The sequence below is a fragment of the Quercus lobata genome, unplaced genomic scaffold (genome assembly GCF_001633185.2).
Source record: "Quercus lobata isolate SW786 unplaced genomic scaffold, ValleyOak3.0 Primary Assembly Scq3eQI_2021, whole genome shotgun sequence".
Lineage (NCBI taxonomy): Eukaryota > Viridiplantae > Streptophyta > Magnoliopsida > Fagales > Fagaceae > Quercus > Quercus lobata.
Window position 1 is genome coordinate 1 of NW_022155218.1, and position 12,135 is coordinate 12,135.

Consider the following 12,135-nt stretch of genomic DNA (forward strand, 5'->3'; position numbering starts at 1 on the left):
AGGAGCCAACAGGGCCTGATTTTAAAGAGATCGACGGTGGAAATTTGGTTGGTTGGGTGATTCAGAAGATCAATAAGGGGCTGGCTGTTGATGTTCTTGATCCAGCAGTTCTCAATGCTGATTCGAAGAATATGATGCTTCAAACGCTACACATTGCTTGTCTCTGCCTGTCTGAGAGTCCTGCTAACAGGCCTGCCATGCTTCAAGTTTTGAAGTTTCTGAAAGCAATCAAAGATGAGTAATGTAGAGTTCCTTTGTGTTATCAGGGGTTTATTGTTACAATAATAGTATAAGCTAACTAGTATGAAGTTAAAATCTTTAGTTGTTAAGAGTTCCGTGTACTAATCTAACTGCACTTAAAAGAGTTTCAAACTCAATTGTGAAGTTAAAGGATATCTGCCTTGGTAAATGCATTACATATTTCTTCTGGGCCTTGCACCATTTTGTTCTTTTTAGTTAAACGAGCTTAAGCCCATTAAGTACACTATTTTGGTAGTTCAATAATTTTTTGAGTGCTTGCAGAAAAGTATGAAAGACCAGTTTTTAAATAAAAGTTTACAAGGACAAAAATTGTCAGTGGTGTCTTTTTGCTGCTCTGCATAAAAATGTCACTGCCAGAGGCTCGTTCACTGTGGTTTAAATCCATTGTTCAAAATGCTCTTTTGGTTGTGATTTTCTGATCAAATGCCCATAACATAAGAAAATGTATACTGCAAAGTGGTATATTTTATACTGAATGGTGAATGGTTCATAATCAAATTTTAAGCATCTTTGCTGTGGGCATGTAAGAAATTTGTACAAAAAAAAAATCTCTAAGTTTAGAAATCAAATAATGACATTACATTATTTAATTAGCAAAAATACTTTTTAATCAGGTCGCCTATGTCACAATAAATTAATGACTTAACACGTATTGGCCTATAATTGATCCTTAAATAATCTTCTATTATATTTATTTCCATCCATTGACACTAGGTTAATTTTTATTACTACTTGGCAGTCTTCGAATTATAGCCGTGAAACCTGCTAAGCAACATGTGAGATTTTATAATTGGGCATTTTGAATGCGGACTTAGTGGTATGACATGACAATTTGTCATTGGTTGAAAATTTCCCCGCCTTACATGCCTTTTTGGTAAGGCCTTTTGTTCTTAACCCTGAAAAATTGTTGTTTACTTCTATAGTACCATAAATACGTACTTCCTCCTTTCACATAAATGATAGGTCTTACCATGAATTTAATTAGTAAGACCCATCATTCATGTGAGAGGAATGAGTACACATTTATGATACTCTGAGAGTACACAATAATTTCCCGTTAACTCTTGGGCCTTTGGCAAGGGTGGTTCTCAAAAATAATAAATGTATTTTACTAGCGAACAAAGTTTTTCTCCAAATCAAATTGAAGGATTTCTTAATCCATTAAATGATATTCTTTCAGACCATTTACCTATATTAAATAACATGATTCATTAAATCATTTAAATAAGTCACATGACTATTAAGTAGGCATTTAACTAAAAATACACATGAACACTCATTTGACTTGCTACATTGTGAGTTTGAAGGAACTTTTCTGACCTTTACTTACGAATCCTAAAGGGCCTCCAAGGGTGTAATTGAAGCATCTCAAGCTGAACATTTCGTTTGTCAAGGAAGCAAGCATTCCAAGTATTCAATGAATCCTGATAATATTTACTCAAAAAAAAAAAAAAAAAAAAAAGGAATCCCGATAATAATGGACCACTAAATCGGTGGAGCCACATTTAGACCAACCTCGCAGAAGAAAAACATTTTTCTTTCGAATGTTTCACAATGCATGGATTTCGAGAATGTAACAGACCCAGGAAAAAAGGAATTCTTAAGCCTTAACACATTCAATGAATGATTGAATTGTTCAAAGTTTTAATCCAAGTAAAATACCTTTTGAAAGATGCTATGTTCACAACATTCTCACAATATTTTTATAATAAATTATAGATGGTTAGTTGTTATTGGTTCAAATTTGAACCTAACATTAAGATTATTTTTTTGCTCCAACAATAACAACTAGTAATAACATGTTATTTAGTATTTGTTGTAAAAATATTGTGAATATATCACTTCTCATCCCTTTTCCTTTCCTTTTCCTCCACCCTTTTCTCTGGTGTATAGTCCCCTCCACATGCAAATTGGGTTTCAGTTACATCCCAATACACAGTCCAATTGCAGCCCAAAATGGGAAAAACCTTTTAGATCAAGTTCTTACTCCATTGAAATGGTCAGCCCAAACAACAAGCCTAAGCAAATTAGACTTGGACACTGTAAAAGGCAAGCTCTATTGTCTATTCCACATTTCCACCTACTTCAGTCTTCAGCTCACAATGCAGAATCCTGAAATTTCGGGATAGAGAATTAGAGAACAGGTTCTTAGTTTCTTCTAGTTTCTGGCCTAAAAAAGAAGAAAAGTGAAAAATATCATGTTCTAATTAAAGAGTGAGGAGTCAATAAAGGCAGCTCTTTCTGCGCTCGCCTTATTAAAAGAGGTATATTGCCGTCAAAGTTGGAAAATGCGTACCTTTTTTGTCAAGATAAGCTTATAGACGCCAGGGTAGGAAAATTATGTCCATCAAATATCAATTATCCAAAAGTTCAACATTTATGATTTAAATATATATATATATATATATATAAGGAATTAATCCATTTATTTATTGATAAGGTTGTACTAATTATATTTGTAGGGGCGTAAATGATTTATGGGCCAAGCCGAGGAGGATTATGGCCCAAGTTCAACAAAATAGACTTTGGGTACCGCCGAGGGTAGTTCAGTCCTCGGCAGACCCAAAGTTCCCCCTCGTAAAGAAGGGTAAAAATGGTATAAAACTGAAACTCGGAAAAAAGATCTAAAATATCCGGGGAAAGCTGCTGTTATTATCATTTAATGTTCTGAACCCGACAGGGCCGCATTCTTTGGCTTTTACAACCACCCCCAATGACTTTGGGGGATAGACTGATGGGACAAGTATCAGCCTTGGAAAGATTGACCCTACACGTGGATGAAAGATAAATGGATACAGGCGAGTATAAAAGGAAAACTAAGTAATCTTGGGAAGGGGCTGGGAAAAAATGGCCAAGAAACGAGAGCCTCCCAGCCCACCTCCATGAGAAGTACTCTAGGGGTGACGATCATTTAACCTTGTATGAACCCCCTGAAAAACCCACCGCCTATCGATCAAGGTCTAGCCTTTCAAACCCACGCTCTACAAATGATATTGTTAGGGCCGTTTTACGTGCGAACCCGACACTGTTACGGTCCGCCACAAATCGTGACCCTACAATATTCATTCACAAAAAGTCTGCTAAAAAAATATAGCTTTTAGTAATTTTTAAAGCTACTTTATCTTTTTTTTTTTTTTTTTGAGAGGGACTGCTTTATCTATTTAAACACATCATTTTACAATACATCAAATATCAAATACTCTATTATTTTACCATTTCTTTTAAATATTTTTTTTTTCTTTTACCACTCAACTCTCTCTCTCTCTCTCTATTACTTTCATTTAAATAATATTTTTTGTGTTTACCATCTAGCTATAATTAGAAATGACAGTTTACTATAATTAGGTGTTAACAAATTATAGATTTGACACCCTTGAAGTAGTGGGTTTTTAGTGGCTTGGATGCTAAAATAGTATTTTAGCTATTTTATTAGCATATTTGAAGTGAATGCTCTTAGTTAGTTAGTTTCTTCTTCTTTTTTCTTTTTAGTAAAATTGATAATTACTTCAAAAAATTTCTATTTAGTAAGTCATTGATAGACCCATATTAAAGTGATTTTGCTCTAATGATAACATATTAAAATTTTCTATGAATACACACTCTAACACAACTTAAACTTTAGTCAATGTATAATTGAATTATATTACTTACATATGAAGATCATATTAGTGAAAAATAATATTGTCAGTGTTTAATTTATGGCAAAATGTGTGTACAAGCTTTTCTTTTTTCTTTTTCTTTTTTACTTATAATGTAAAAAAGTTTTGGAAAAAAAAAAAGAAAAGAAATAAAAGAGGGAGAGAAAAAAGTAGTGCTTCAAAAATTTGGAGTGTTCTATAGGGACAACGTAGTACTTTTGCATGTGAAGCAAAGAAATCGTAGGCTCTAGAAATTCCTAAGGCGGAAGGCTCCACGCCTCCACTGCTTTATTTATAGATTATACTGTGGCAGACATCATTACCTTTGGCCTTTGGCTCCTTTCTCCACAGACATTGAGACACCCGTAATATTTTCTTTAAGTTTGATCTTGACGTTGCTACAATATGCATATATTCCCAAATTTTGAGCCACTGGAACTTTCCAGTGAGTAATTCAAAAGCTCTTTTCACATTTATATAACGTAAGCAAAGCATTAACACAACAATCAAATTAGAATTTGAATCCACCGACTCACTGGTCTTGCAATTATTTTGGGTTATGTGATAACAATAATAATACTATACGTATCACACGAGTCTTGTTAAAATTATTATTCAAATAGCTCATTTTTTAAGGTTGAAATAATAACTCTTACTATCAAATCACACATTTTTTGTGTAGTTACTGGTCTTGCAATTGCCTAATAATAAATCTAATGATTTTATAGTCTTTTGTTTTGGAAAAGCAGTGCGAAATAGAGGAGACATATACTGGTCTAAAGTCTTAAACACAACAGGATACTGAGGATAGGACCTAAGGTACTATTGTCTCTTGAAAACAAGCTATAGACCAAAAAGGTGAAGGACCATAGGTACTGAGGAAGGTTGAAATTTTGCATCCATCAAACAACCAACACAAGACATAAGTGATAAGACAAATTTATCGCATTGGTTCTATATAATCCAAGAAGAGCAGTAAAAAGGTGGGTCATATTGGCTTTGGGATTTGCCAAAACGTGACAGGCAAAAGTACAATATTTTAATTCAAGTCGAGCTAAAAAAATAAAAGATGAGTCAGCTGATTTAGACACTGAAACTAAGGTCATGTGTAAGATAAGAAAAAATTTGTTCAATAGTCAATACTTTCAAACTATTCTAAGTGTTATGCAAGAAAAAAGACCATGTTTTTAAAATATTTGAATATTTCTCGAAAAAAAAAAGAAAAAAAAGATAGTTCCCAATTTAGAATAGGAGGTAAAGAAAGTAGTGTTTTAGGTAGGCCGAGGACCATAAGTTTATCAACGCGTTTTCTTGTAATGAATTCATAGGCTAATGTTGAGTAAGATTGTCAATTTGCCATATTAAATGCACTCATTTTGACTGGATTTGCAATCAAATATTAAAATTTTCTGAACTTGAGAATCAAAAAGTCAAATGCGTGTTATTGCATTGGTGGTCACTGCTCAGTTATCTATAATATCTAGCTGCAGAGGAATGTGATTCTTCGTCGTGGTAGGATTACAGCTCAGAGAATAGCATTGTGATGTGAGCAATAAAATGGGAAGTTAAGAATGGAATACAGCAATGACAAATTTTGTAATTATATCTTGAACAGGACAATATGTTATTTATGGGATATTTCTTACTCTTTGCTTCAGGCATAAATCCACTTCTTTTAGAGCATTCTTATGTCAACGGTCAAATATTTGACATTTGACACATTAAACATCAAAAAATCACTCACATTAAATGTCAAAATATTTGACATAAAAGAATAGTATAATCTCAAATTTGGAAGCGTATGGACAGGAATTGTAAAAATTTTATGATTTTTTTATTCCTTTTTCTCCCACATCTCTCAGTCAAATCTTTTTTTTTTTTTTTTTTTCTTGATATAAGATAGAATTTCTACTCTAACCTAATCTAAGTGTATATGTATGTGAAGTTCTCTCCTAGAAACTTAAACCACAGCCCTTGCCCCCCACACCCTACAAGCATTTATACTTGTGAGGTGACCACCACACCAAGGGTGCGCAGTGGTTCTTCTCTTTTTCTCAAAAAATGCTCCTCCTCTCTCTTAACCTTTCATCTTTTCTTCTCTCACCCTCACTGCTTTTCCTCTCTTCCTCTTAGCCTCACCAAGTTAATGCCTCACTGTGCCATCGATCTCTCTCTTGAAGTGGTTTTTTTTTTTATTTTTTTATGGGTGGGTTTAGATGGTGATTTGTGGGTTCAGATGAGGTTGGTTGGGTTCGGTTTCGACGATGGTGGGTGGGTTCAGATGGGCGGATTGGTGGTGGGTGAGTTAGGTTGTAGGTGGATTCGGGTGGGTTAGGCTATGGGTTCCGATGGATGGGTCGGCGGTGGGTGGGTTTTGGTGGGCTAGCCTGTGAGTTCTGATTGATGGTCAAAAGCTCTATGGCTGAAAGCTTCAAGGCCTACATCACTACTAAGGTGGTCGTCATCTCTCTGTTTCTATATTTTGTTTTCTCCTTCTATTTATTTATGTTTTATTATTATTATCTTTTTGTTCTTGTCACTTTTTGTCGAGGTTTGTGGTTGTGGTGGTGGGGCTTTCGATTTGGTATTGGTCGGCTATGGGTTTGTTTTGATTTGTGTTTTGGGTTGTGGAGGAGTGGATGTGTGGTGGTGGCTATTGGTTGTTGGCAGCTGTTTGGTGTTATGACAATGATTTTCCTAGGTTGTGTTTGATGAGTTATAAATATTATTTTAATGTATTGTATATATTATTTTAATGTATAAAATTGAAGAATAGAACATATAATGTATGGTGTATTATAAAATGGTGTGTTAAAATTAATAAAGTAGTTTTTTATGAGTCAAAATGACATTTTTATAGAATACTTGATGAGAATGCTCTTAGCAGTGTGTAAGGACTCAATTTGTAACGATCCCAAGTTCGTATTGGGTTCAAACGTTAAAGGCCCGAACAATAAATTTGTAAAGCATGGATGTCAAAGAACTAGGTTAACTCTAAAAGAAAAACGATCAAACCTCACGTTTATAGATGGATTGGCACTGATATAACGATCAATTTCTCCTTAAAACAAGTTCAGTTCTTTAGTTCATAAGGTTTTCTTCTAAGTCCTCTTTGTTCAGAAGTTCCGATCCCCTTTCTTAATGCGTTCTTCCATGTTATATACTGCCCTCTTGGTGTCATCTTCACCACACACGTGTAAGTTGGGTTTGGGGGATCCCTTCCTATCCCATCCAACACCTCCTGGAATCTCCAACCAGCAGCTGTAAGGCTGCCCCATCACTATTCAGGCATCACCTCCATATTAATGCGGTCAGAGAGTTAGTTGAAAGGCAATTAATGCGGAGACAACTGTTGTTAAAGATATTTGTTTACCTTTTCTTTTTTATCCTTGGTCCCATGTCCCACCTTTAGTGGTAATGTAGCTCTGAGATGTGTTTGCAACAATGTGACGTTCAGGTCGTCCTCGGACTCATACTATTTTGTCCTCGGACGAATACTGAACTCACCTCACGTGATATCTACTCTCCGTTTCATTTGATTACCCTTATGACTTGATATGAACCTCCTCGGACGGTTTTACATCCTCGGATGAGTCACAGACCTAGTTAACACGATTTTAATAATTTATTGATTATCCATCCCCCACACAATGTAACTCTAAAGTGCTATAATCTAGCTTTTGTTTGGAATGATCCTCTCTATTCACAATTAAATTTTTAATTTTTACTTATGAATAAAATTGTATGCAGATTACAGAATGTTGGCATTTAATACTCTTAAATGAGTAATATTTAACTAGAATATTTTTATTTTTTAAAATAACATATTGATAGCAGATTCTAATATTTTTTGGTTAAATTGTTATCTTATTATCCATGCTTAAATAGTGATACTTCTTTTTCTATTCAATTATATTCAAACAAAAAAGTGAAATTTCATCCTAACCCATCTTAGGTGATAGAATATCATATATTTTGAGATCCACTTATTTTTATTAAAATTAAAATTTTTTTATTAAAAATACTATAAATAAAAGTAAAAATTAACTAAAATAATATAGTAAAACTTAAAAATAGTACCAAAAAATATAATGATATATATAAATAATAACAAAAATAAACTGAATAATAAAATAAACTGACTTTTTAATTTGAAACCAAACGCACATTTACAACGAGCTTTCACAACATGAACCCACACACTTGTGGAGCCTGAATATTGTGAGAGACACACTGCAAACACCGGGCATGAGATTTTCCTTTTATTTGACCATTTTTAAGAGGCACCATAATTCATAATCTAGATTCATAAATCTCACAACTATTGTTTTCCCTCTCCCATAGTCACACTCACACCCCTCTTCCCAACCAACTTTATAATTTCTTTGCCTGATATAATATTGTCCCAACAACTTTATAAAATTTCTTTGGCTAATATTTTCCCAACAACTTCACTCACAATAAAAAAAATCAATTAATAAAACTATAAAAGCAGTAAATAAGTATATCAGTTATATTATCCTCCTGTAAATTACTGTTAGTAAAATAGTAAATCAAATTGTAGTTTCTACTATGCCTTGATTATTCCTTAAAATCATCTAGATTCAAGTTCTTTTTTTTTTTTTTTTGGGATAAGCAAGGCAAAAAGCACAAAATAAAGACAATTAAAGGCGTAAAAGAAGAAAAAAAAAATACTAAATATATTAATATTAAAAGAAGCTCTAAGAAACTTCCTGAATCTGTCCCATCCAGGTTAATTACACACGTGACTCCATTTTGTCACGTGTGAGTCCTTTAGGGATTTTGGATCCAGTGCTTTCATTTTCACGTGCAACGCCCCTATTCTAAAAACTAACTAGATCAATCAATTGTACACCCTCTGATTACGATTACTATCCCAGTGGCAGTGCTTGATGAGCCACGTGGCTTTTCGATTACCGTCATCGTGACGATCATCACCGTTACTCTCGCAATCCAACGGCTCTAGTTTCGCGGGATCGGGCTGCTGTAACCGCAACTCCGTATCGTCGTCGTTGCTTTCTCTAGCTCTCTTCGCAATCGCACCGCCGCCGCCGATTGGAACGCCGAACAGTTTCGCGCTCGATTCTGTCTCAGTTTCCGTTTCTTCGTCGTCGGCGTACCTCTTCGCCGGCAGCAAGTCGAGCGGCGGTTTTCCGGCGAGCTCCGACTTGTTCTTGTTGTTGTTGTTCGCGAAGTTGGACATCAAGGCGAAGATATTGTTGCAGAGAGATTTAATCTCCGCCAACTCTTTGCTAAGCTGAACGTTCTCCTTCCTCAGCCTCTCGTTCTCGTCAATCAGATCCGCCGGCGCAGTTGTCCTCGTCGGAGACGAGTTCGCTGACACCACTTGCTCTTCACCGGAATTCGACGGCGATATCAATTGCTTCACCACCGGAACTGCCGACGTAGCCACCGACACCGGAGACACCACCGGAGTGGAAATCTTCCGGCGGTGAATTTCACACAGCAGCTTCTTCTCCCCTCGGCGGAAGTAGTCGTTCGAGAATTCCCACCGATCAGGTACTACTTTTCTAAATCCCTAAAAAAACAACAAATATATACAAAAATCAAAAACCAAAACATACAAAAAGCTCCATTAGAGAGAGAGAGTGAATATTGACATACATAGGTGTTGAGTTGGCGAACGAAGCTAGAGAAATTGTTGTGTTTGAAAAACTTAGGGAGCAAATCTTTGGCGAAAACGGTAGGGTTCCAAACGATGAAGGTTGATCCGTCGTCGTTCCAGGAGATAACGTCGTTGATTGTGCGGTCCTCGACTAGTTGAAACGTCTTCGTCAAAAACGGCGTCGGAATAGATCGCTGTGACTCGCTCGTTGCCGACTCACCGTTTTGCTCCATAGCCGGAGCCATGTAGATGGTGTGAGTTTTGGTTTGGTAGTTCTAGAAGGTTCGTATGGGGGGAATTAAATATAGAAAAGAGAATAGAAGAGAGAGCGAGGAAAACGAAGGAAAATGAGAGAGAGAGAGAGAAGGGAAAGAACGAGAAGCTACTAACCTACGTTACGTCTTATCTAGGGAAACTTCCGTGTGAGGGTTCTTTTGCCTTTTTGTATGTATGCGTTCGTGTGCGAAAGTGGCAGCAGCGGGCAGGGCTTGTTGTCAGTCTACCCTTTTTTGTTTTGGTTAGATTCTTTGTATGCTTATTTTTTTTGTTGTGTAAATTAGTGAAAAATAATATATATATATATATATATATATATATAAGAAAGAGGGGGTCTTTATTTAATATTTTTTATAATTCGATATTTTTGTAATGATAATGAAAGATGTGAAGTTGTACCTATAATTATTAGACTTTTCTAGCGTTTTTACCTTTTAATAGACTATTTTGATAGACTATTTCATTCCCTTGACATGAACATTACAAAACTCACATCAATGAGATTTATGACTTTTCAAATTTATGTCACGCCCTAATCCAAAGAACCCACTATCCATATTTCAATGAGAATTAAACAGATTTGAATCCAAGTTCTTTGTTTGATAAAATTAAAAAATAAATAAAGTTTTCTTAAGCTTTTTTTTATAGTAATTTTAAGATTATACCTTTTGTCATATTATTTTTTACAATTATTTTATATGACATATTATGATTGATTGTCCGACCTTTTTATATGAATTTATAAATTTTTTTGAACAACGCTGGTAACACAATTTGTGCCACAACTAGACCATGTAACGGGTTGAATTTTTTTTCCCATCACTCATATCCTTGTCACCTCATAGTTATGACATAAAAAATTTTAGTCCTAGATTGTTTTTCCTTTCTTTTTTTGAGAAGATTAGTGTTAATTTGATGTGTGCTGCAGATGTATTCTGGCTAGCAATTTATAAAGGATCTAATAATATCTTGACTTACCCAAATGGTAAAAAGAAGAAGGGGGCTTGGCTTTAACCTTTACGTATAATATAAGGTTGGCTGACTTATGGTTATAGTGGCTCTTTTGGTTTTTTGTTAAAGAATGAGTGGGAAAACAACGGGCGTGGGGTTTGTCATTTTCTTCATCCTTTCAATCCCAATTCCAAGCATGCTGCCAATAATAAATAATTACTAGTACTTTAATTTTATTATTTTCTTGACCAAATTACAATGTGATTTGCAATTAATAAATATCATATAATATATTGATCGAGGCATCCTCGAAATTCTTTTGCTAAAGTTATTCTCAGTATCTTATCTCATTCTCGGCCCCAGAAAATAGGAAGGCCATTATCTTAGGTTTCTTTCCCAAAGAAATAGTTTTCTCTTTTAAGTAATAAGTATCCCCTTAAACAAAATTAGCGGCAATCTTTCTCTTGCTAATAATAAATTAATCCGGCGGCATATATATTCGTTAGAGTGAACCCAAATTTGTTGAAGTATTTTACTGTAACAGGTAAACTTCTTACTTTTGGGAAAAAAAAAAAAACAAACTTCTTGGTACATCCATTATTTATAATAATTGCTTCTTACTATTTTTTTTCAAAAGTTATAAAGTTGATTTTTAATTAAAACTTCAAAATCTATATTATCCTTTTTATGTAATGATTTTTTTTTTTTTTAAAAAGAAAAAGGTATTTTACTATTTAACTAGATATTCAATCAACCTAAAGATTGGGCCTTTTATGCTTCCTCGCATATATAGTATAGATAATTTGATCTAAAGACCCTTGATTGTTTATGTGATTATCATCTTTTACGATTAAAATTAAAATTAAAGTTTTGTGTTATCATTTTTTATGTACTACTATAATACATTTTTTCCTTAGTGGCCCATTCATTTATTGTTGACCTAATTTGTGTAATAAAATATATTTTTTATCATGAAAAAGAAGTTTGCATAACTCATTGTTAATCAAAGTTAGGCAAAATATCTTCCTTACACTTGTTTATATTCACTATTTTATACAAATATTATTATTTAAAAAAAAAAAAAAAAAAAGAGTTCTACATTTAAAGCATGAAAGTGGACGTAAAAAAATGGACAAAAACAAAAAGTGAAAATGTTTGAGTGTATCATTGCCCTCAAAATTGTTTTGGAAAAGTGTGTATAAAGATTGTGGTGAATTTATACAATTCATTTAGTGTATTACATATTTCTTTGACCCGAACTAAATGAAATTATTCAATATCATAGTAAATCCCTCTCATTTTACATAAGAGTGGGTTTTATAGGTGGAAAAATTTCTCTCCCACGAGGATTGATCTTTAGTC

At 34.2% G+C, this 12,135-nt stretch overlaps 1 protein-coding gene across 1 annotated transcript; it reads right to left on the minus strand.

Annotated features, from left to right (window-relative positions):
• Nucleotides 1-8,578: 8,578 nt before the first annotated feature.
• Nucleotides 8,579-9,996, minus strand: LOC115973726 (heat stress transcription factor B-2a-like). The gene is made up of 2 exons (XM_031093981.1): nucleotides 9,546-9,996; nucleotides 8,579-9,459 (listed from the first exon to the last, which is right to left on the minus strand). Exons 1-2 carry the CDS (start codon nucleotides 9,789-9,791, stop codon nucleotides 8,764-8,766), a joined length of 942 nt encoding a protein of 313 aa, XP_030949841.1. The 5' UTR covers nucleotides 9,792-9,996; the 3' UTR covers nucleotides 8,579-8,763.
• Between the last annotated feature and the right edge of the window lie 2,139 nt (nucleotides 9,997-12,135).